At 46.0% G+C, this 25,713-nt stretch overlaps 3 protein-coding genes and 1 pseudogene across 3 annotated transcripts in view; 2 read left to right on the top strand and 2 right to left on the bottom strand.

Moving 5' to 3' along the window:
• Positions 1-4,393, top strand: part of LOC136687511 (zinc finger protein 850-like) — a 19,403-nt gene extending 15,010 nt beyond the window's left edge. The window contains exon 5 of the mRNA XM_066661971.1: positions 2,931-4,393. Within this exon, the coding sequence (XP_066518068.1) occupies positions 2,931-3,764 (834 nt within the window). The 3' untranslated portion in view covers positions 3,765-4,393. The remainder of the gene's footprint in view (positions 1-2,930) is intronic.
• The window catches only part of LOC136687510 (zinc finger protein 208-like), a 25,503-nt pseudogene extending 4,175 nt beyond the window's left edge, over positions 1-21,328 (bottom strand).
• Positions 8,862-13,027, top strand: LOC136687509 (zinc finger protein 3-like). Its single transcript, XM_066661970.1, has 2 exons — positions 8,862-8,947; positions 10,958-13,027. The coding sequence occupies exon 2, from the start codon at positions 10,958-10,960 to the stop codon at positions 11,780-11,782; it is 825 nt and encodes a 274-aa protein (XP_066518067.1). The 5' UTR covers positions 8,862-8,947; the 3' UTR covers positions 11,783-13,027.
• Positions 21,180-25,713, bottom strand: part of LOC136687508 (zinc finger protein 501-like) — a 10,839-nt gene continuing 6,305 nt past the window's right edge. The window contains exon 2 of the mRNA XM_066661969.1: positions 21,180-22,222. Within this exon, the coding sequence (XP_066518066.1) occupies positions 21,303-22,160 (858 nt within the window). The 5' untranslated portion in view covers positions 22,161-22,222 and the 3' untranslated portion in view covers positions 21,180-21,302. The remainder of the gene's footprint in view (positions 22,223-25,713) is intronic.

Raw genomic sequence — 25,713 nt, forward strand, 5'->3', positions numbered from 1 at the left:
CGGTGTTGTTAATAAATTGGACAATGGGTGTCTGATTAGTTTATATGTATATGGCCACTGTGCACACACTAGGACTTAATTACTCCATAAACAAACTGCTCTTCAACCTCGTAAAGACCGCAGAGGTGAGAGACACGTTCAGAACAAGGCGGCATAACATCTGTCTAAATGACGCTTGAGGGGACGTCTTTTGAACGTTATAGACTCTGCACACAGGCGGTCTCTTTGCATAACATGCTCAACGTTTGCCAGACATAACACGCCAAAACGTTATAAACAAATTATTATGACGCATCCGCGTCTGAATCTTTTGAATCAGACACTCCAAGCATCAGACCGGCTGTTTGTGCAAGATCAAACACGTCAGCAACGTGAGAAACGTTTAGAAACGCTCCATTTTCCTCACCTTCAGTGTGTGAGCTCCTGCCTGTGCCCCTCCAGCAGCACTGTAACCGCGGAATAGCCTCCTTCTCCACTTTGTTTGAGTTTAAGATTTACAGTTATAAAATGAGCGCCACCTAGTGATGGTCAAACGCCACTTTCTGAACCCGTAAAGTTGCTGTGGGTCTCGATGTACTTGTAAAATGGATCTGAAAAGGATTCGTTAGGCAAACCTTTTCCAACGGGACATTGGAAACGACCCCTGGTGGTTAAAATATTAAACAGCATCTTAAAACTTGTACTGAGGATGTTTTAAGATGAAAAGTCATTTTCTCTGGAAACAGGGATTGATAGGTGGTCCATCTTGGCTATGGGCTCTTATGGGACTGATATGTTAAGAGTGACTGGGTTTCCAACATTTAAATGATATATGCAGCCCACCTGGGTCCCACAAGCCCATGTACCAACCCACCCAGAACCCACATGCCCATCTCGACCCCATATTCAACATACGCTCTATTCTCTATTGTTTTTATTATTATTATTATTTATTTATTTATTACTTTGCCTACCATGCCATCTGGGTATCACAGTGGCTCAACAGGTAGTGTTGCCCTCACACCATTCCAGGGTCCTGGGTTTGTGGTTTCGAGCCCCATTTCGGGTCATGGTCTATGAGGTGTCTCTCTGTATGGGTTTCCTCCCACAGTCCAAACACACGTTGGAAGGTGGACTGTCCGTGTAAAAATGTCCAAAGCCGTGATTATGAGTGTGTGGTGCCCTGTGATGGACCAGGGTGTGTTCCCGCCTTGCACCCAGTGAATCCGGGTGGGCTCCGGACCAACCGTGACCCTAAACTGAATAAATGATTACAGGCAATGAGTGAAGGGATAATTTGGCCAAATGGAGTGTCTATTCCGTGTATATATTTATATTCAATTTTAATTATATTTTAATATATTTTATGTTTATTTGACATGTTTTATCTTTGTACGGTTTTAATGTGAGCAGATTAAACAAAGCATTTCCAAACTCTCAAGCGTTTCGCTGCTTGATGTACCATTTCTGACTGTGTATGTGAAACTTGGATTTACTTTTTTGCTTGTCTGTTAGTTTGAAATGCTATAAAACAGATTCAGCCCACTTCAGATAATGCTATGGTTGTGCTGACTGTGACAAACTGGGTATGAAACAAAACTATCCCCAACAAAAGCTGACTTCTGGCGACACGTGGCGGTCCGCTCAACTGTGGCCATTCCATGTGTCCAGTGAGCCATGAAAGTGTGGCCCAGTGTTTGGCTGTAGGTCACACACTCAGCTCTGGACTGGACATTGACGTCCAAAAGGCAGAGGGCGAACAGAATTAAGTGATAAAATGGCAGATAAATAGAGGCGTGTTAACGTAAATGTGAAAAAAAAAAACGCGTATCTTCTCCATTCAGAGCTTATTGACCGTTCTGAGCCCTCAGAAAAAAAACACTCGAACCTCTACGCTCTGTGGTTGCTGTGGTAACTGTTGCTATGGTGATGCGACAGTCCTTTCTACTGGCCAGTGATCGCGCCGCTCACCCAATCACGGCGCACGGAGAGGAGTTCGTCTGGAAACGGATGTGATTAAAAATAAACAATGCACCCCACAGTCCAGATGGCGGCGCTGAAACCTTGTTTTCTCCAGCTGCAGTGTCGCTGTCACAGGGCTTTTGGAGGAGCACAAACAGGAGCTTAAAACACTGAAGGTAACAAGTTTCTACGTATATATTTAGCCTAGATATTCAACTGTGTATGACGCTAAAATCAGACATGGAGAAATGTTTATAAACATTACATATGTTCAGACATTGCTCAGTGATCTTGACCATATACTCAGTATGTTATTTATTTTATTAACAGCATTATTTTAATATGGTTTAGGCTTTATTAATTTGTTTTTTTATTATTATAATTATTTACCCCTAAATAACTGCAAATGTGCTGTTTCATTTTAAAAATATATGCGTTATATGCAAATATACAGAAAAAAAAAATATATATATATATATATATATCTCATATTTTCAAATTTAAGAAAGTGATATAAAACTAATAAATAGTAGGTTTTGTGAGACTATAAAATAAACATTAATTAGAATAATAAACCGTGCTTAGGTTGTATTTATACACTGTTTCAGTTCAGTGAAACTGTAACTCTAGGGTAAAATGATTATGTAGTGTTCCTCCAAAAGAACACATGACCAATCATGGAACCAAAATGTCACTTGTCTTGCATTAAACATGATTTATCTTTTACTTTTTTTTAATACAGAAATGACTGGGCATCCTTTTGCAAAACATCTCCAGCTTCTACATCGTTTTTCCCGTTTTCATGATTTTCAGCAGGTCGTACCAAAATGCTGACATCAAGGGAGATCAAATGTGAGAACATAGCATCCAGACTAGACCCAAGTCTCACGCAGGTGTGTTCTGGAACAATCTGCACAAACACATCTTGCAAACAAATGTGGACGCATGCAAACAGGGAGAAAACTCACCAGTGCTCAGAGTGTGGAAAGAGTTTTAACGTCAAGAGTAATCTCAAGAAACACCAGCGCGTTCACACTGGAGAAAAGCCATACCACTGTTTAGACTGTGGAAAGCGCTTTACACATCAGAACCACCTCCAGCAACACCAGCGCATTCACACCGGACAGAAACCATACTACTGTCTGGAGTGTGGGCGGAGCTTCCCTCAGAGCAATCTCCAACGACATCAGCGCATTCACACCGGAGAGAAGCCATATCAGTGTTCAGAGTGTGGACTACGATTTAGACACAGTGACACCCTTAAAAAACACCAGCGCGTTCACACAGGCGAGAAGCCGTATCGCTGCTCTGACTGTGGAAAGTGTTTTAATCAGTGGAGTCATCTCCAACTACATCAGCGCATTCACACCGGAGAGAAGCCCTACTTCTGCTGCGAGTGTGGGAAGAGTTTTCGAGACGGGAGTGTGCTGAAAGTGCACCAGCGCATTCACACAGGAGAGAAGCCGTATCGGTGCCTACAGTGTGGCAGGTGTTTTGCTAATCAGAGCACGTTCCGAAGACACCGGCTCATTCACACCGGAGAGAAGCCGTATCGTTGTCCCGAATGTGGAATGTGTTTTAGAGAGCGAGGCAGTCTCAGAAAGCACCGGGGAGTTCACACAGGAGAGAAGCCGTATTACTGCTCCGAGTGTGGACAGAGCTTCAGACATTCGAGCTCACTGAGGTCCCACAGGTGCATTAAGAGTCAGATAAGAACAGTTTCTTTTATATACATTTCACTCACTCCACTCTCCATTTGTGAGGTGGAGGTTCTGACCAGGAGGAGACCAAGCAAAGGGTTAGGAACTCTCTGCATGATCTAGAAATGTGCTTCAAAACTTAAAAGAACGCAGCATAAATAAAGACATTAAAGAAGCTGGAAATATGTTTTTACTGATGTTTGAACACTGATCAGCTAAGCCATGACATAAGATATAACGACCCTACACCCAAAACCGTGCTTGAAAAGACAATGGAGGCTGAGAAGGTCTTTGCTGTGGGCACTGAAGCCGGACCCCTCTGGCTTCCTGTGGAAATGAAGTATACACAAAAACATTTTAGACATTATGTCACTTACTGTTGCAGTTGTACATGAATTCATACTTTTCAGATGCAGTTTGAAGTCTAGCTTCTCTGCTTCAGCGTAGCTTCACTTTGCCAGCACTAATAAATATTAATAATAAAGCACACATTATAATAGAGTCACATCAGCATTTGGCATTTGTTAATATCCAAGATGGCGTACAACAGCCCCCTATTCCCAGTTTAAGGAATGTCAAGTCACAAGTGTTTAGTGTAAGTAGGATATATTTATTATTTGCAACTGAGTTTACAAACCCTTAAAATAAATTGTAAAAAAAAAAAACAATGCACAAGACATTGAAGGCACTAAAACAGTCCAGTTTCCAACAGTGCGTCAATGTGAAGTCATTCATTGCTTGAAAATGTGTGTAAACCTTAAGAATTCTTCACATAAATGTGACCTAAAGCTGCAGATTTTCACACAGGCCTCTTATTTGCAGAGGAAAGGAGTATTACGTGTTAAATATTACAGTTTAATTCAGTGGTAAATGTATGTGATCCACTAGGAATAGTCCATCATTCAAAGGTGAAATTACAGAGAGGTGTTTTCAGTCAAGAGGACGTCCATCTTCAAACTTCTCATCATCTGGGAGCAGAGCTTCTTCCCATCGGTTTTCATTCCCTACAAGGAAACCTTTCTTTGCGAGTAAAGCTTTTAAATATGACACTCAATTCCATTAAGATTTTTCCCCCTAGAGTAGAGCTGCAGTGTGTTCCAACTCATTTCCATCAAAGCACTTAGGTCACGTTTCACACAGCAGGTAAAAGTGGCCCAAATCTGTTTCTTCATGTCTGACACTGATGTGAATTTTGTGTGGCTGTGTGAACAGCACAAATCGAAGTGAATCAGACTTTTTAAAATCAGATTTGGACCACTTTCAAACGTGAACGGCCAGGACTCACGTGACTTCATATCACCACTGTCCAAAGAATATTTGTCTTAATTTGAAGTGTTTAGGACGTGGAAATACTGGGCAAAGCATTTTTTTCCCTTAATCCAGATTCCTGCCTCTCATTTATGAGACAATTGTATGAAGTGTTTTTCTAAAACAAACACAAGGAGCTTTTTTCTAAGTACTTCTGTATCAGCTGTATATTGTTCATACTGGTGTGAAGTTGTATAAATGTGAATCATGGAAATATTAAACTCATTATGTCTGCTCTCGTCTAGTTCTCTTTGTGATACAGTGCTGAGCAGTGAACCAGTCCAGTTCCGTTCCTTTAAATAAAGAAAGAAAGTGCTTTGTATGAGACAGATGGACATTTCCTTCTGGTCAGAGCCTAAAGCATCACCCTTTTGCTCGTGGGGGTCAGTTTAGGAGCAAAATGTGTTCAGAGTGATGTCAGATATAGGTCATATACAGACAGTGTGAACAGCAGAACTAAAAATAAATCAGATTTGAGCCACTTTTACCTGCTGTGTGAACATAACCTTATCACTAGATTAGGAACACTTGCCTTGTTTCTACACCCAGTGTCCATTCTCTCAGCTCCACTGACCACTACAGAATTACAGAATGTAGTCTGCAAACTTCCTTACCCCACTTCCCCCCTGTTCTTCAGCGCTCAGGACCCCCACAGAGCAGGTGTGATGTGGTGGTGGATCATTCTCAGCGCTGCAGTGACACTGACGTGGTGGTGGTGTGTTAGTGTGTGTTGTGCTGGTGTAGAGTGGATCAGACACAGCAGTGCTGCTGGAGTTTTTAAACCCCTCAGTGTCTGGACCGAGAACAGTCCACCGACCAAAAACATCCAGCCGACAGCGTCCTGTGTCACTGATGAAGGACTACAGGACGAGCGACACACACTGTGCAGCGACAGATGAGCTACTGTCTCTGACTCTACATCTACAAGGTGGACCAACGAGGGAGGAGTGTCTCACAGAGTGGACAGAGAGTGGACACAGGGTTTAAAAACTCCAGCAGCACTGCTGTGTCTGATCCACTCTACACCAGCACAACACACACTAACACACCACCACCACGTCAGTGTCACTGCAGCGCTGAGAATGATCCACCACCACATCACACCTGCTCTGTAACTGTAGAACTACAGAGTGCTTCTATGAGGTCAGTGGAGTTGATAAAATGGACAATGATTCTAGATACAAGGACTGTGTTTCTAATCCAGTAATCCTTCAGTGTACAAATATGTACGATTGCCTCAAGCTCTTCTCCAGCACAGCAGAAGATCTCAGCATCAGCGTCAATCTCGGAGCAGGCCTACAACTTCACCCCAGCGTGAATATACCGATGTCTCTCCAGGGTGCATTTGGCTTTGAAGCTCTTCCCACACTCTGAGCAATGATGCGGTTTCTCTCCGGTGTGAACACGCCGATGGGTCCGGAGGTTGTTCTGCTGAGTAAAGCACTTCCCACAGTCTGAACACTGATATGGTTTCTCTCCCGTGTGAATGCGCTGGTGCGCCTGGAGGTTCGTCTGCTTATTAAACCCCCTCCCACAGACCAAGCAGCGGTGCGGCTTCAGTCCAGTGTGAACGAGCAGGTGCGAGTTGTAACTGGTCTGTCTACTGAAGCATTTCCCACAGTCGGCGCACTGATACGGCTTCTCTCCGGTGTGGGCGCGCTGGTGGTCTCTAAGGTGACTGGGCCTGGAAAAACTCTTCCCACACTCTGAGCACTGATGCGGCTTCACCCCCATGTGAGCGAGCTGGTGTAGGCGGAAGTGACCTCGTTGACTGAAGCTCTTTCCACAGTCGGAGCACTCGTAGGGCTTCTCCCCGGTGTGGATGCGCTGATGTGTTTTGAGGAAGTAACTCTCTCTAAAACACTTCCCGCACTCTGTGCAGAGGTACGGCTTCAGTCCCGTGTGAATGCGCTTGTGTATCATTAGGTGACTCTGATGAATAAAACTCTTCCCACACTCGGAGCACGGATGGGGCTTTTCTCCTGTGTGAATGAGCTGGTGTCGTCTGAGAGTTGCCAGCTGGGTAAAACCCCTCCCGCAGTATGAGCAGTGATGTGGTTTCTCGCCGGTGTGAATGCGCCGGTGCTTCACGAGAGTACTTCTTTCTCTAAAACTCTTCCCACAGTCGAAGCAGTCGTACGGCTTCTCGTCCGTGTGGATAAACTGGTGAAATTCGAGGGTACTAAGTCGAGTAAAACTCTGTCCGCACTCCAAACACTGGTACGGCTTTTCTCCGGTGTGACTGAGCATGTGTCGTTGGAGATCGCAGCGGTTAACAAAACTCTTTCCACACTCATGGCACAGGTGTGGTCTCTTCTTGCCAGTATTGGCCTGAGACCCTCCTTGTGTAGTGTCGGTGTTATTCGTTCCAGAAGTTGATTTCCGGGTACTTGAGCTTCGCCTGGATGCCATGATCTTATACTTAACCCTTCAGCAGGTTAAGACCTCACATGGAAGAATGTCCCAATGTGTTTGTGGAGGTCAAACAGCCCAGTGAGGTGCCCACATTCTGGAAGGGAAAGAAATATACATTCAACGTGTATTCGCACAATATTTAAAAGTAATAAAGCATTATGAATAAAACCATGTGATATTTGTGTTGTAGATATGGAGGTTGCTTTTAATGAACCTGAACCTGTAGTTGGCATGTTGTTACATGTTGTAGTTAGAGTTGTTACAAAAGGAACACATTGGAAGAACTGAAAATAACAACAACAACAACAAAAAAACATAAGGTTTAGAGCTGGATCAGAACAACCAGAACATTTCTAACAATAAATAAGAATGAGAGGTGAGTTAGGGAGTCTAAATCCATAATAATGTAAGAGTTACCTGGGTAATTCATAATGATTACAGTAAGTGTATATTCCTGAAATGTCAGTTCTGTAAAAGCCATGAACACTTTTTTAAAAAATATGCAGCGTCCACAAGCGAATAATCTTAAGTTTAACGTTGTATTCTAATTTTTATGGAAATTTTTTTGTCTAAAATCACATCTGTGATCAAAATAGAGTGGAACACTGACTCCTTCACTTCGAGTAAAAGTAAAACAACTTACCTGTAAATACTTTAATAAAAGTAAAGGCATCACCGGTCTACAGTTTAATGTAAATACACTTCCCGCCAAATCAACATTACCTCAGCCGGGTCTGAGCCGAGCCTCTTGTGTGTATTTGCATATCCTAACCCCGCCCAGTCCTACTGTTTCGAAAGCTACTTTTGTGAGTATAAACACTGTAAGGCTGAGGTTTTCCTCACCCTCAGTAACTGAGCTGCCTGCGTTCCTCTCAACAACACACTGCCGCGAAGCTGCGGGACAGAGCCGTGTTTCTTCTCCACTCTGTCGCAGTTGGAGGAAAACACAGTTACAGGGATTAGTGCCACCGCCTGGATTTTGGGGGTCTTTACACTAAAATAACGCACAGACTTTATTAAAGTTATAATTCAAGGCTTAATTAAACTCAACATATTATTTTAATGATCTATTATTCTGTTATTTTAGTAGAGTATTGATTATGTACCCCACTGCTAAATACCTTCTTCTGTTCTGTGTTAAACAGAGGCTTAGAGGACTTTTTTTGTGCCAATATTTCCTATAAACGAGCAAATTCACAACAGACAAATCATACAATTCCGCTCTAAAAAATGACCTACTCCGTTTGTAGAAAACGCGTTATAAATTTAGACTTAGCCAAGTTTTGTTTTGAGCCCTTGAGAACGCTCCGAAGTTGGTTGCCATGGTAATAGTTGTGGCAACGTTAAAGCTCTGAACGGGCCAATCATTACACGGCTCGTTTTAGAGTTTAACCAATCACAGCGCAGAGTTAGTCCAGAGTCAGTCCAGAGCCAATGAAAACGGCTGTGAGACAACAGCCCTGTGAAGGCTCTCACAGTCCAGTGGGTGTCGCTGAATACCGTGCGTTTCTTCAGCTGCTGAAAGCACTATTATAAGATCCGTTTTCACTGGAGGAACTCAAAGAGCAGCTGAACCCTGGAAGGTGAGGAGGATTTGACTGTTCATGTTTTTTAGTATAAAAGATTAATGCTGTTGTTTTGCTAACACTTAAGGCTGTGTCCATAATCAGAATCTACATGAACTCTACTAACTGAAGGGGAGTTGTTTATGATATTTTTATTTGTTTATTCCATCTGCTCTTAGAGAAATGGAGAAGAGTTTTATTTATGTGAAAATAGTTTGGTAAAAATGTGTCATTCAGCACCAACGACTATCTGTCCACTATCTGTCCACTACTGACTAGAGTAATATTTGTTTTCACAAGAATGCACTCTTTGAAAATTGATTTTATACTTTTTTAACAGAGTTTTATTATTATTATTATTATTATTATTATTATTATGTCATTATTGAATGCGCTAAACAGTTACAAAATGTGTTTTGTTTTTTTGGTGTCTCCCATAGTTTCAGCTTTGAGTCAAATATATTGAAACTAATACATTCATGAAGTGCCACTGAACTTCACACTGACTTTCAAACACCCCTCAAACTAAAATAAATAATCATAATGAGAGTCATTTTCATTAATTTGGTTTAGTTTTAAGAATGTATGAACTGTTTAAGATGTTACAAGAATGATTGAATGAATTAATTAAAACTTAGTCATACGAGATACTAATTATTACACATTCATATTCTAAGAATTATTATTATGAGACACTAAATTACTGTAAGTCATGACTTACTAAGATAGTCACTGTTTTAATTGTGAACCATCAAAGGCCTGTGACTGACCTTTTTTTCTAAAAAGCAGAAGTCATCCCTTGCTCCACTTCTGCAACAATGCTTTAAGGCTGTAGCAACTGATTATCACATAGACAAATCAACTTCTGTGTCATGTGCTGTAATAAGATAAGGAGAGACATTTTGAACTAGCTTAATATACGCGGGAGGAAAGAGCATGAACCTACAAGTCGTTAGAATGATAATGGTACCAAGTAAATGATGTATGCAGTTTTCTGAAGACGTGGGTTAGAAGTCACAGTCCATGGGTATTTCATGTGAGGAGGGAGAAAGCAGAACATATGTGAACTATGGAAATGTTCAGCAATCCATGGTTAGGTCATCTTTGGTACAACAGATGTGGTCAGGAAAGTAGTTTATCTCAGTAGCTGTGTCGGGTATTTGTTCTGCTTTTACAATCCCACCTCAGCCAGCACACCTTGGGTTGAACGTGGGCTAGTTGATTTTAAGGTGGGCATAGAGTCAGGGTTGGGCTGTAAGTGTTGACAAAGCTAGCTTTTACCCAACAGGGCTCAAATGTTCCCCATCACAATTTTAACACTGTGTCTTTAAACTCTGAAAACCTTTCACTCCTCTCTATTTTAGACCGTAATGTTACTACTTTCTGATTACAGTGATCCCTCGTTTTTGGCGGGGGATGTGTTCCAAGACCCACCCACGAAAAACAAATTTCCACAAAGTAGAGGAAAGATATATTTTTTTATGTATTTAACGAGTATTTGGACTTTTAAACCCCTCCCTGTTACTGTTAACAACCCACCCTTTGCATTAAACAGTCTTCTCTAATGTTTTTCAGCTGGAACTACATGTGATATCCTACCAGTTTCTTTAATAGAGTCATTCCTAAGCTGTGATTTAGCGTCAGTAAATTTCACTCGGATGTGGACATAAACAACACACGTACTGTACGTAAGAAACACTTGTAAATGATATATTTTGTCACTTACAGGCCCAGTCTAATACATGGAAATTATAAAAAAGCCCCCTTGAAAAAACCTGCGAAGTAGCGAGGGATTACTGTAAAGTGAACCTTCTACTTTCTATTGTTTCAGCTCTGGAGTCCCTCTGGGCCAATCCAAAATGTAGACATTGTTTTCTGTTAAAGATTTCTTTACAAATTCGATTGTATGTTATTGGATTATTATCTTGTTGGAAGCTCTGATACTTCCCAAGGCTATGTTTGGCAGAGTGGAGTCATCCTTGTTATATATCTATTGAATATCTTTCTGTTTTGTTGTCTATGCTGTAGATGGTGAAGAGCGAGAGGGAGATTACAGAAGAGAACATGGCGTCCATAGACAGCTGTGATACTCAAGGCGTGTCCTTTGGTGCAACATGTAGAAAAATGCAGAAAGTTAACAAAAATGTAGCTTTCCTCTGCTCAGAGTGTGGAAAGAGCTTTCTTCACCAGAGCTCCTTCAGACGACACAAGTTGGTCCACACAGGGGAGAGGCCTTATCGCTGCTCGGAGTGTGGCAAAAGTTTTAATCGGCAGAGTTACCTTCAAGAACACCAGCGTATTCACACGGGAGAGAAGCCGTATGGCTGTTCCGAGTGTGGGAAGAGTTTTACTGTGAAGAGCTCGCTCCAGCTACACCAGCGCACTCACACCGGAGAGAAGCCGTATCACTGCACAGACTGCGGCAGGAGCTTTAACGTAAAGAGTGCTCTTCGAGATCACCAGCGCATTCACACCGGAGAGAAACCGTATCACTGCTCTGAGTGCGGCAGGAGCTTTACTCGATACAGTTATCTCCACGAACACCTGCGTATTCACACCGGAGAGAGGCCATACTGCTGCTTAGAGTGCGGGAAGACTTTTAAACAGCAGAGCAGTTGGTATCAACACCAGCGCATTCACACGGGAGAGAAGCCGTATCACTGCTCCGAGTGTGGGAAAAGGTTTAATCGTCAGAGTACTCTACAAGAACACCAGCGCATTCATACGGGAGAGAAGCCGTATCACTGCTCTGAATGTGGCCGAAGATTCAGGCATCTGTTTACGCATAAGACGCACCAGTGCATAAAGCGTGAGGTGGAGACCCACGATGTGTGCGTTACTTCCTTAAAATAAACTAACATTAGTAACTAACAGCCTAACTAACAACTGCAGTTGAGCTTGGATGCATTTTTTGCCCGCTACGCCATAGAAGGTTGTGCAGGCTACATTCGGAGCCATTTGGAGGACGCAACAAACCTATCCTTAATGGTCCTCAGTTGCTCACAGTTCTCTGCACACATACAGCACCAGTTCATCCACACAGGGGAGAAGGAGCTTGTTTTCCATATGTGTGACCTAGGTTACTAAGAAGGAGTCTTCATGGGACACGTCCTACCTCGGCTGCAGCCTAGGCTTTGAAACGCAGCTGCTGTGTGTTTGGTGTTGGACTTCACTCATCCTGCCCATCCTTCTGTAGTGTGATATGATGAATGTGTGCGTAGCAGGTGGTGCGGTGGTGCAGCAGGTAGTGTCGCAGTCACACAGCTCCAGGGGCCTGGAGGTTGTGGGTTCGATTCCCGCTCTGGGTGAGTTCCTACTCTGTGAGGAGTTGGTGTGTTGTCCACGTGGGTTTGGTCAGGTTTCCTCCCACAGTCCAAAAACACACGTTGGTAGGTGGATTGGCGACTCAAAAGTGTCCGAGTGACCCTGAATTAGATAAGCGGTTACAGATAATAAATGAACTTTCTGAGATGTGATTTTAATACCCAAACTTTAACTGGTTTTTAGAGACATCCCCAAGCCACACAAAGCCAAGATTGGAATTTGAGATTTTCAGCAAGAACTGGCTCAAAATTGGTGCCTGAAGGTCTGTGTCAGAGAGTCATAAAACTGACACTACAAGCCCTTTCAAGGACAGTTTAAGACACAGGGTCCTGGAGGATCATGCAACTCTTCTCAAATGCAGAATGCAGAGACACAAGGACACAACCTTGATTAAAACTGTCTTCTCACACATTTTGAAATATTCCTAATCACACATTCCTTAATTCCTTGGTTTACCTGATGAACAAGTTGCCTATAGGCACATCTGTGTGAAATTAATTTACATTGCTTACAATGCTTAAAGTCATTTATTTTTATATGAATTTATGTAGAACCAAGGTAGCCACGTACTATGTGTGTGTTATTTGGTTAATAAAGATGTAAAACATGGTTTGTCTGAATGATATTGTTTTGTGTAACATCTAATCTTTTATATCACAAAAGTATGATTCAGAAATCTTGGGACAGTCGTTCAACAGGAATTGTCTTTGTCTTGTCAAGGGTCATAAATTTTATGTGATGTCACTACCAAGATACAGGAAACAGCCAATCAGGAGCAAGAGAGGCTCCAGTCAGGTCTTCAAGGTGGGTTTTCTAAACTCTGGTTAAAAACCCAGTGGCGTGAAATCTCTAAAAAAAGAAAGAGAGAAAGAAGTAACCCTTCACTTCAATTCACTTCACTTCACTTCACACTTTTACTCTTTTTAATCGTTTTTCAAGGCTAAAGAGTAAAATGACTCGGGTGTTGAAATGACTCTGCTTTCTTAAACAGTCTTGGGCCCCTCAAACGTGGAACAGAAATTCTATTTTAATTTTATCTCTAGTAGACAACTATAGATATAAGGACTGTAGTTTAACTACAGCAAAATTCAACGCCATAGCCAGAGCATTGAAGGAGATTAGACCTCAGACCTCAGTGATGACCACAGCTTCCGGACCAGCGACGGAGAAGATGACCTTCTGAGATGAGGCCCGGGAGAGACCTGCATGGACGAGTCTCTCACAAGGCGGCAGATCAGCGATGACGGGGAATCCCCACAGAGACCTTCGGAACACCACCAGCTCCGATGGAGCCGTGCCGGAAAGCACCGCGCATCAGCGACATGCTCCCTGTCCATCTCCCAGGATACGTAAGGTCACATGTCCTCATGTCTCATTGCTCAGGACGCTGGCTTTGAATACTAGAAATTCCCTCATACATTAATCTCCCTGCTCCCTCATTTATCGCTGTAATCCATGTTCGTTATCCTATTTTACAATTAATAAACCAGTTGTGTGATAAAACCAATCATTGGTTATTTGTGTGTGCACTTTTCTTGTGCATAATTATTGCTTTTAGTTCAGATTCAATTCAGAGTCAAGAACCTACAGCGGGTCAATGAGCATAATTCATTAATAATAGTTAATTCTAGCTAATTCTGCTGTATAACGTGTGAAGATGACCTACTTGTCCAAGCTAAAATTGGACAGATAAAAACACTACATATTACTTAATGACTCCCAAACATGGAGCTTAGCAAAATGAATTAAGTAATTAATTATTAATAAAATAAGACTCAGATATGTAGTGTTTATGCAACCGCAACCTGTGCACAACTATTTCCACTACACTTTACTCTTCCGTGGATTGCTACCATCTGCTGATACATGGCTGACGTGCTGTTTCGAGAGGCGCTGTCCTACACTCAGTGAAGATTGTTCATGTTGAGGATGTTTTCTTGCTGAGAGCCTGATCCTTGTTCGGAGAGATCGACTGGAGAAGGTTATTTTTGCTTAAAAACCAATCCATCTCTGCATCTTAGTAACTGCTCATTTTAAATCATCTTTGCTTTTATAATTTCCATTTAACTGAAAAACAATGTTGTGTTTAAATTATTGAAATAAGTCTTTATTGCTTTACGTATTTCTGTAAAATCAGATTTCTAAAGAATAAAGGGGAATGTTTTATACCTTTTCTCTCCCTCTTCTCACATGGAAGTTTCTCTTGCAGCATGATCAGTCTTTAACTATCTGCACACTCACGCTGGGTGCTGGTGCACATTAAACTCATTGAAAGGTTCTGCTATTATCTTCTTTATCACACGTGTCAGCAGTGAGTTTTTTCACTCGAAAATGAGTGGTTAGTGCCTTGGGGCACTTTTGAAGAAGTTTTGCAATCCACAGCACCGCACAGTCTGCTTTAAGACAGCGGTCAGTACGATTTTGTTCATGATTCTCAAAGTCATCAAACCCTTTTAATAGTCTTCTCTTTTTTTATATGTTACAAAATCTATGAGTAGGTGGATTTTTAATAAAACTCGCAGTGGTGCTCTTCTAGAGGAGACACCTTCCCAAAGCTGTGGAGGCTGCATGTAAATGGGGAAGAGTGCTTTTTAGGGTGGTGGGAATGATTAGGGAAAAGATAAAGTAAGGGATGGCACAGCAGGTAGTGTCGCAGTCACACAGCTCCAGGGGCCTGGAGGTTGTGGGTTTGATTCCCACTCTGGGTGACTGTCTGTGAGGAGGGTGGCGTGTTCTCCCTGTGTCTGCGTGGGTTTCCTCCGGGTGACAGTCTGTGAGGAGTGTGGCGTGTTCTCCCTGTGTCTGCGTGGGTTTCCTCCGGGTGACAGTCTGTGAGGAGTGTGGTGTGTTCTCCCTGTGTCTGCGTGGGTTTCCTCCGGGTGACTGTCTGTGAGGAGTGTGGTGTGTTCTCCCTGTGTCTGTGTGGGTTTCCTCCGGGTGACTGTCTGTGAGGAGTGTGGTGTGTTCTCCCTGTGTCTGCGTGGGTTTCCTCCGGGTGACTGTCTGTGAGGAGTGTGGTGTGTTCTCCCTGTGTCCGAGCGGGTTTCCTCCGGGTGACTGTCTGTGAGGAGTGTGGCGTGTTCTCCCTGTGTCTGCGTGGGTTTCCTCCGGGTGACTGTCTGTGAGGAGTGTGGTGTGTTCTCCCTGTGTCTGCGTGGGTTTCCTCCGGGTGACAGTCTGTGAGGAGTGTGGTGTGTTCTCCCTGTGTCTGCGTGGGTTTCCTCCGGGTGACTGTCTGTGAGGAGTGTGGTGTGTTCTCCCTGTGTCTGTGTGGGTTTCCTCCAGGTGACAGTCTGTGAGGAGTGTGGTGCGTTCTCCTTGTGTCTGCGTGGGTTTCCTCCGGGTGACTGTCTGTGAGGAGTGTGGTGTGTTCTCCCTGTGTCTGCGTGGGTTTCCTCCGGGTGACTGTCTGTGAGGAGTGTGGTGTGTTCTCCCTGTGTCTGTGTGGGTTTCCTCCAGGTGACAGTCTGTGAGGAGTGTGGTGCGTTCTCCTTGTGTCTGCGTGGGTTTCCTCCAGGTGACAGTCTGTGAGGAGTGTGGTGCGTTCTCCTTGTGTCTGCGTGGGTTTCCTCCGGGTGACTGTCTGTGAGGAGTGTGGTATGTTCTCCCTGTGTCTGCGTGGGTTTCCTCTGGGTGACTGTCTGTGAGGAGTGTGGTGTGTTCTCTCTGTGTCTGCGTGGGTTTCCTCCGGGTGACTGTCTGTGAGGAGTGTGGTGTGTTCTCCCTGTGTCTGCGTGGGTTTCCTCTGGGTGACTGTCTGTGAGGAGTGTGGTGTGTTCTCCCTGTGTCCGAGTGGGTTTCCTCCGGGTGACTGTCTGTGAGGAGGGTGGTGTGTTCTTCCTGTGTCTGCGTGGGTTTCCTCCGGGTGCTCCAGTTTCCTCCCTTGGTCCAAAAACACACGTTGGTAGGTGGATTGGAGACTCAAAAGTGTGACTGTGAGTATTTCACCCAGTGAAGGACTGGCACCCCCTCCAGGGTGTGTTCCTGCCTTTTGCCCAGTGATTCCGGGTAGACTCTGGACCCACCACCGCCCTGAACTGGATAAGGGTTACAGACAATGAATGAATTAAAATGTACCAATTTTTTTAATATGCAAGTTGCTATCTCAATTTTGAGACTCTCATTATTTTGTAAAACTAAGTCACTAATTATTTTGAGATACTAAGTCTAAGTATCTCAAAATAATAATAAATATTGAGATGGCACCATGAAACTGGCTTCCACAGATTTGTTCATACTAAACACACATACAATTTACAAACATGAATATCCAACCTGAGAAAGAAACGGGACCTGAGTGATCAAGCTGAAGAATCTCAAATGGGTCCATATTCCCTCTAAAAAGTGCACAATATGAGTAATAAAACTGTTTTTCACACAGATAGTTCAGTTAATGGAAGCAACACACTCCTGCAGCCTTGGAAACATTTTAAAATGTGTTACATTTTATATAAGTCATGTTCGCAGATGTTGTAACCTCATTCGTATTCTACTGCACTACGTAGGGTGTAGAGAGTTATTTGGGATTGAGCCCAGATAGCAGGGGTAAAACTGCTGATTCAAGCTGAATTCACCCTTTATTAGCGCCACCTGCTGGACCTTGTGTGTCCTTATAATGGAGTTGTGTTTTCAGGTAAAACCTGCCCCGTGTGCTCAGATTGGATGGCAGTCCTTTAGAAAATAAAACCCTGCCCCTTCCCGCTGTGGTTGGGTAATATTTCCAATGGACAGCCTGATTGGCAAGTTACGAAAACATTCAAGATGAGGTAGCAATCACTGGACTAAGGCTAATTTCAAATAACTCGCTACTGTGCACTATGTAGGTCACTATTCCTACGTTCTTTAGTCGCGTGCCCCAGGAACCCTTGTAGAGCTGACTGCCTGATAAAAACAAATAATAAAAAAATAAAATAAATTAATATTTTTTTTATGAATGTCCAAAATTCAAAGTAAAGAATGCATACAAACTCATTTCTTTACAATAATATATATTTCTATTAGCTTTAGTAAATTATGAACAAATTAGGGAGGTACACATTTTCAGGATCCTGGAGTTGTATTAATCCCCAGCTCAGATCACACTGCCTGTGAGAAATGAGGTGTGTGATTCTTACTGTGTCTGAGTGGGTTGCCTCCAGACTGTTGGTACATGGAGTGACTTTGTGAAGTTGTCGGTAGTGTGTGAGTGAGTGCTGCCCTTTGACGGACAGTTGCCCTGTTCAGGGTAGGTCCCTGCCTCACTAAGTCTTGTATACAGGCTATGTTTGAACCCACATTCGGTCACACAGGCACTGAAATGTATTTGAGACTAATGTGCTTTGTGAGTTTTCCGTTAGAATGTATTATGAAAATGCTACTATGGCTAACAGAAGATTAGGTTTTTCTCCCCTTCTCCCATTAAGAAGCAATGAAGAAACCCTTTAGTCCTCCAAGATGAAGGAGCAACACATGGACAACAGCCACTCAGAGTTAATACTTTATATAAAGTTATAAGTTAATGGTAAATCAACAATGAGTAACTGGAGCAAACAGTTAGAGCTTATGGCAGAAAGTTCGTGTTGAAGGGAGGCCCTCGATGAAGATTAAGCAATGGAGTGGGCGAACTCTATTCAAAATCAGCTGCAGCAGATAAATAGCTAATTTTATTGAGAAAGTTCAAACTAAATAGTCAGATTAAAACAAATCACACATTAAGGGTTTCCATCTGATTCTTTGTTCACGTGTGTGTCTTATATATCTTCAGAGTTCTGTCCAAACTCTGTACAACAACATGGCTTTGCTGAGTATAAGTCTTTCCAGACTGAGGTGGCCAAAGTGGTAGGGAAAATCCTTGGCAGTAGGGCCCCGGGGGTGAATGAAGTTCGCCCCGGGTTCCTCAAGGCTCTGGATGTTGTGGGGCTGTCCTGGTTGACACGTCTTTGCAACATTGCATTGACATCGGAGGCAGTGCCTCTGGACTGGCAGACTGGGGTGGTGGTTCCCCTTTTTAAGAAGGGGGATCAGAGGGTGTGTTCCAAATATAGGGGGAATCACACTCCTCAGCCTCCCCGGTAAGGTCTATGGGGGGGTACTGGAGAAGAGAGTCCGACTGATAGTTGAACCTCGGATCCAGAAGGAACAATGCAGATTCCGCCCTGGTCGTGGAACACAAGACCAGCTCTTTACCCTCGCTAGGACCCTGGAGGGTGCATGGGAGTTTGCTCAACCAGTCTACATGTGTTTTGTGGATCTGGAGAAGGCATTCGACCGTGTCCCTCAGGATATTCTGTGGGGGGTGCTCAGGGAGTATGGGGTACTGGGCTCTTTGCTACGAGCCATCCAGTCCCTGTATAAACAGAGCAGGAGTCTGGTACGTATGGCTGGCAGTAAGTCCTACTGGTTTCCAGTCGGAGTTGGACTCCGTCAGGGCTGCCCGTTGTCACCGGTTCTGTTCATAACTTTTATGGACAGAATTTCTCGGCATAGCCAAGTGGCGGAAGGTGTCCAGTTTGGTGGTCTCAGGATTCCATGTCTGCTTTTTGAGGATGATGTGGTCTTGTTGGCTTCATCGAGCCGGGACCTCCAGCTCTTGCTGGAACAGTTTGCAGCCGAGTGTGAAGCGGTAGGTATGAGGATCAGCACCTCAAGTCCGAGTCCATGGTACTCAGTCGGAAAAGGGTGGAGTGCTCTCTCCAGGTTGGAAGTGAGATCCTGCCACAAGTGGAGGAGTTTAAATACCTCGGGGTCTTGTTCACGAGTGAGGGAAAGATGGAGCAGGAGATTGACAGGCGGATCGGTGCAGCGTCAGCAGTAATGCGGGCTCTGTACCGGTCCGTTGTGGTGAAGAGAGAGCTGAGCAGAAAAGCAAAGCTCTCGATTTACCGTTCAAATCTATGTCCCAACCCTCACCTATGGTCACGAGCTTTGGGTAGTGACCGAAAGAACGAGATCGCGGGTACAAGCGGCTGAAATGAGTTTTCTCCGCATGGCGTATGGACTCTCCCTTAGAAATAGGGTTATGAGCTCGGACATCCGGGAGAGAGTCGGAGTGGAGCCGTTGCTCATCCATGTCGAGAGGAGCCAGTTGAGGTGGTTCGGATGCCTCATGGACACCTTCCTGGTGAGGTTTTCTGAGCTTGTCCAACGGGGAGGAGGCCCCAGGGCAGACCAAGAACACGCTGGAGAGACTACATGTCTCGACTGGCCTGGGAACGCCTCGGTATACCCCCGGAGGAGCTGGAGGCAGTCGCAGGGGAGGAGGTGTGGGTTTCTTTGCTCCGACTGCTTCCCCCGCGACCCGGACCCGGATAAGCTGTGGATAATGGGTGGATGCATGGATGGAAGTTTTTCCATGACTTGCCTTACATTTTATATTACTCTGCTTTCTCCAGCGTGAGCCATCAGAGGATGTGCCTTCAGAATTACACCTTTTATCCGACGCCTATTCACATCATGGGTTTGTGCTGCCCTCATTCTTTTATGCACTTGTGTGCCTTATACGTATTCAAATGTCTGAAGTTCTGTCCACACTTTAAGCAGCAATACGGCTTCTCTCCGGTGTGAATGCGCTGGTGTTTTTGGGCAGTACTCTGCCGTTTAAAGCTCTTCCCACACTCGAAGCAGTAGTAAGGCTTCTGTCCAGTGTGAATGAGCTGGTGCTGAAACAGATTGGCACGTTGTGTAAAACTCCTGCCACACTCTGAGCACTGAAAAGGCTTCTCTCCGGTGTGAATGCGCAGGTGTTCCTTAAGACGACTCTTTACAGCAAAGCTCTTCTCACACTCTGAGCACTGATACGGCTTCTCCCCTGTGTGGATGCGCAGGTGTTCCTTGAGACGACTCTTTACAGCAAAGCTCTTCTCACACTCTGAGCACTGAAAGGGTTTTTCTCCAGTGTGAATGCGCTGGTGCTTCTGTAGAACGATCTTTCCAGTAAAATTCTTGCCACACTCTGAGCACTGAAAGGGGGTTTCTCCCGTGTGAATGCACTGGTGCTCTCTGAGCAGGATTAATCGAGTAAAACCCTTCCCACACTCTGAGCACTGATAGGGTTTTTCTCCCGTGTGAAGGCGCTGGTGCTGTTGGAGATTAAACATTCGAGTAAAATTCTTGCCACACACTGAGCACTGATAGGGTTTTTCTCCAGTGTGAATGCGCTGGTGCTCTCTGAGCAGGATTGATTGAGTAAAACCCTTCCCACATTCTGAGCACTGATAGGGTTTTTCTCCAGTGTGAAGGCGCTGGTGCTGTTGGAGATAGATCTTTCGAGTAAAATTCTTGCCACACACTGAGCAGTGATAGGGTTTTTCTCCAGTGTGAATGCGCTGGTGCTGTCTGAGCAGGATTGATCGAGTAAAACCCTTCCCACACTCTGAGCACTGATAGGGTTTTTCTCCACTGTGAATGCGCTGGTGCTGTTGGAGATGGTGCATTTGAGTAAAACCCTTCCCACACTCTGAGCACTGATAGGGTTTTTCTCCCGTGTGAATGCGCTGGTGCTGTTGGAGATGCTGCTTTCGAGTAAAATTCTTCCCACACTCTGAGCAGTGATATGGCTTCTCTCCAGTGTGAACGTTCTGGTGCACTTGTAGAGCACTCTTTACCGTAAAACCCTTCCCACACTCTGAGCACTGAAAGGGTTTTTCTCCAGTGTGAATGCGCTGGTGCACTTGTAGAGTGCTCTTTACAGTAAAACGCTTCCCACACTCTGAGCACTGAAAGGGTTTTTCTCCAGTGTGAATGCTCTGGTGCTGTTGGAGACGGATCTTTCGAGTAAATCCCTTGCCACACTCTGAGCAGTGATGGGGTTTTTCCACTCTGTGGTAGAGCTTGTGTCGTCGGAGGGCGCTCTGCTGAGTATAAGTCTTTCCACACACTGAGCAGCGATGAGTTGCCTTACTTTGTATATTACTCTGCTTTCTCCTGCGTGAGCCTTGAGAGGATGTGCCTTCAGAGTTACACCTTTTATCAGACGCCATATTCTTCACGTTAATATTCTGATTTCAGGAACACACACATTAAAGATTAGAGTAATGTTTCCACCCAAAAGAACGCAACTGACCTATTCACGTCATGGGTTTGTGATGCCCTCATTCTTTATGCACTTGTGTGTCTTATACGTATTCAAATGTCTGAAGTTCTGTCCACACTTTAAGCAGCAATACGGCTTCTCTCCGGTGTGAATGCGCTGGTGTTCTTGGAGAGCACTCTGCCGATTAAAGCTCTTCCCACACTCGAAGCAGTAGTAAGGCTTCTGTCCAGTGTGAATGCGCTGGTGCTGATAGAGAGCGAAATGTTGTTTAAAAGTCCTGCCACACTCTGAGCACTGAAAAGGCTTCTCTCCGGTGTGAATGCGCAGGTGTTCCTGGAGACGACTCTTTACAGCAAAGCTCTTCCCACACTCTGAGCACTGATACGGCTTCTCCCCTGTGTGGATGCGCTGGTGTCGATGGAGAGTGCTCTGCTGTTGAAAGCTCTTCCCACACTCGGAGCAGTGATACGGTTTCTGTCCTGTGTGGATGAGCTGGTGGCGACTGAGACTGCTCTGCTGTTTAAAACACTTCCCGCACTCGGAGCAGTGATACGGCTTCTCTCCGGTGTGAATGTGCTGGTGCTGGCAGAGAGCGAACTGTTTTTTAAAACTTAAGCCACACTCGGAGCACTGATACGGCCTCTCTCCGGTGTGAACAAGCAGGTGCTGTTGGAGGTAGCTGTTTACAGCAAAGCTCTTCCCACACTCTGAACACTGGTAGGGCTTCTCCCCGCTGTGGATGACCTGGTGTCGCTGCAGATTGCTCTGGTTAGTAAAACTCTTCCCACACTCTGAACACTGGTGAGCGATCTCACTCTTTACACAGTCCTGCGTGTTTATCCTGCGTGATGTTCCAGACGAGGTGTATTCAGCATCACAGGTTTTTACAGATGCCATATTCTCCCCATAATTCTTCTTGAACTTGGCTTTAAATCCTCTGATTTTGGTATGAAGGTAAACTGCAGGAAAGACAACAAAAGACAAAGATATTACAAGCCTAAAGTAAAAAGTAACAAAAGGTTAGTGGTTAGCATGTTTGCCTCCCAGCGCTGGGATCTTGGGTTCAAGTCCCATCTGGGTGGAGTTTCCATGTTCTCTCTGTGTCTGCGTGGGTTTCCTCCGGGTGACTGTCTGTGAGGAGTGTGGTGTGTTCTCTCCGTGTCTGCGTGGGTTTCCTCCGGGTGACTGTCTGTAAGGAGTGTGGTGTGTTCTATCTGTGTCTGCGTGGGTTTCCTCCAGCTGACTGTCTGTGAGGAGTGTGGTGTGATCACTCAGTGTCTGCGTGGGTTTCCTCCGGGTGACTGTCTGTGAGGAGTGTGGTGTGATCACTCAGTGTCTGCGTGGGTTTCCTCCGGGTGACTGTCTGTGAGGAGTGTGGTGTGTTCTCTCCGTGTCTGCGTGGGTTTCCTCCGGGTGATTGTCTGTGAGGAGTGTGGTGTGTTCTCTCCGTGTCTGCGTGGGTTTCCTCCGGGTGACTGTCTGTGAGGAGTGTGGTGTGTTCTCTCCGTGTCTGCGTGGGTTCCCTCCGGGTGACTGTCTGTGAGGAGTGTGGTGTGTTCTCTCCGTGTCTGCGTGGGTTTCCTCCGGGTGACTGTCTGTGAGGAGTGTGGTGTGTTCTCTCCGTGTCTGCGTGGGTTTCCTCCGGGTGACTGTCTGTGAGGAGTGTGGTGTGTTCTCTCCGTGTCTGCGTGGGTTTCCTCCGGGTGACTGTCTGTGAGGAGTGTGGTGTGTTCTCTCCGTGTCTGCGTGGGTTCCCTCCGGGTGACTGTCTGTGAGGAGTGTGGTGTGTTCTCTCCGTGTCTGCGTGGGTTTCCTCCGGGTGACTGTCTGTGAGGAGTGTGGTGTGTTCTCTCCGTGTCTGCGTGGGTTTCCTCCGGGTGACTGTCTGTGAGGAGTGTGGTGTGTTCTCTGTGTGTCTGTGTGGGTTTCCTCCGGGTGACTGTCTGTGAGGAGTGTGGTGTGTTCTCTGTGTGTCTGTGTGGGTTTCCTCCGGGTGACTGTCTGCGAGGAGTGTGGTGTGTTCTCCCTGTGTCTGCGTGGGTTTCCTCCGGGTGATTGTCTGCGAGGAGTGTGGTGTGTTCTCCCTGTGTCTGCGTGGGTTTCCTCCAGCTGACTGTCTGTGAGGAGTGTGGTGTGATCACTCAGTGTCTGCGTGGGTTTCCTCCGGGTGACTGTCAGTGAGGAGTGTGGTGTGATCACTCAGTGTCTGCGGGGGTTTCCTCCGGGTGACTGTCTGTAAGGAGTGTGGTGTGTTCTCTCCGTGTCTGCGTGGGTTCCCTCCGGGTGACTGTCTGTGAGGAGTGTGGTGTGTTCTCTCCGTGTCTGCGTGGGTTTCCTCCGGGTGACTGTCTGTGAGGAGTGTGGTGTGTTCTCTCCGTGTCTGCGTGGGTTTCCTCCGGGTGACTGTCTGTGAGGAGTGTGGTGTGTTCTCTGTGTGTCTGTGTGGGTTTCCTCCGGGTGACTGTCTGCGAGGAGTGTGGTGTGTTCTCCCTGTGTCTGCGTGGGTTTCCTCCGGGTGACTGTCTGCGAGGAGTGTGGTGTGTTCTCCCTGTGTCTGCGTGGGTTTCCTCCAGCTGACTGTCTGTGAGGAGTGTGGTGTGATCACTCAGTGTCTGCGTGGGTTTCCTCCGGGTGACTGTCTGTGAGGAGTGTGGTGTGATCACTCAGTGTCTGCGGGGGTTTCCTCCGGGTGACTGTCTGTAAGGAGTGTGGTGTGTTCTCTCCGTGTCTGCGTGGGTTTCCTCCGGGTGACTGTCTGTAAGGAGTGTGGTGTGTTCTCTCCGTGTCTGCGTGGGTTTCCTCCGGGTGACTGTCTGTGAGGAGTGTGGTGTGTTCTCTCCGTGTCTGCGTTGGTTTCCTCCGTGTGACTGTCTGTAAGGAGTGTGGTGTGTTCTCTCCGTGTCTGCGTGGGTTTCCTCCGGGTGACTGTCTGTGAGGAGTGTGGTGTGTTCTCTCCGTGTCTGCGTGGGTTTCCTCCGGGTGATTGTCTGTGAGGAGTGTGGTGTGTTCTCTCCGTGTCTGCGTGGGTTTCCTCCAGGTGACTGTCTGTGAGGAGTGTGGTGTGTTCTCTCCGTGTCTGCGTGGGTTTCCTCCGGGTGACTGTCTGTGAGGAGTGTGGTGTGTTCTCTCCGTGTCTGCGTGGGTTTCCTCCGGGTGACTGTCTGTGAGGAGTGTGGTGTGTTCTCTCCGTGTCTGCGTGGGTTTCCTCCGAGTGACTGTCTGTAAGGAGTGTGGTGTGTTCTCTCCGTGTCTGCGTGGGTTTCTTCCGGGTGACTGTCTGTGAGGAGTGTGGTGTGTTCTCTCCGTGTCTGCGTGGGTTTCCTCCGGGTGACTGTCTGTGAGGAGTGTGGTGTGTTCTCTCCGTGGGTTTCCTCCGGGTGACTGTCTGTGAGGAGTGTGGTGTGTTCTCTCCGTGGGTTTCCTCCGGGTGACTGTCTGTGAGGAGTGTGGTGTGTTCTCCGTGTCTGCGTGGGTTTGCTCTGGGTGACTCTCTGTGAGGAGTGTGGTGTGTTCTCCCTGTGTCTGTGTGGGTGTTGGCGTAGGTTTCCTCCAGGTGACTGTCTGTGAGGAGTGTGGTGTGATCACTCAGTGTCTGCTTGGGTTTCCTCCGGGTGACTGTCTGTGAGGAGTGTGGTGTGTTCTCTCTGTGTCTGCGTGGGTTTCCTCCGAGTGACTGTCTGTGAGGAGTGTGGTGTGTTCTATCTGTGTCTGCATGGGTTTCCTCCAGCTGACTGTCTGTGAGGAGTGTGGTGTGTTCTCCCTGTGTCTGCGTGGGTTTCCTCCAGCTGACTGTCTGTGAGGAGTGTGGTGTGTTCTCCCTGTGTCTGTGTGGGTTTCCTCTGGGTGACTGTCTGTGAGAAGTGTGGTGTGTTCTCCCTGTGTCTGCGTGGGTTTCCTCCGGGTGACTGTCTGTGAGAAGTGTGGTGTGTTCTCCCTGTGTCTGCGTGGGTTTCCTCCAGCTGACTGTCTGTGAGGAGTGTGGTGTGTTCTCCCTGTGTCTGTGTGGGTTTCCACTGGGTGACTGTCTGTGAGGAGTGTGGTGTGTTCTCTCTGTGTCTGTGTGGGTTTCCTCCGGGTAACTGTCTGTGAGGAGTGTGGTGTGATCACTCAGTGTCTGCGTGGGTTTCCTCCGGGTGACTGTCTGTGAGGAGTGTGGTGTGTTCTCCCTGTGTCTGCGTGGGTTTCCTCCAGCTGACTGTCTGTGAGGAGTGTGGTGTGTTCTCCCTGTGTCTGCATGGGTTTCCTCCGGGTGACTGTCTGTGAGGAGTGTGGTGTGTTCTCTCCGTGTCTGCGTGGGTTCCCTCCGGGAGACTGTCTGTGAGGAGTGTGGTGTGTTCTCTCCGTGTCTGCGTGGGTTTCCTCCGGGTGACTGTCTGTGAGGAGTGTGGTGTGTTCTCTCCGTGTCTGCGTGGGTTTCCTCCGGGTGACTGTCTGTGAGGAGTGTGGTGTG

Source organism: Hoplias malabaricus, chromosome 2 (assembly GCF_029633855.1).
Source record: "Hoplias malabaricus isolate fHopMal1 chromosome 2, fHopMal1.hap1, whole genome shotgun sequence".
NCBI classification, from domain to species: Eukaryota; Metazoa; Chordata; class Actinopteri; order Characiformes; family Erythrinidae; genus Hoplias; species Hoplias malabaricus.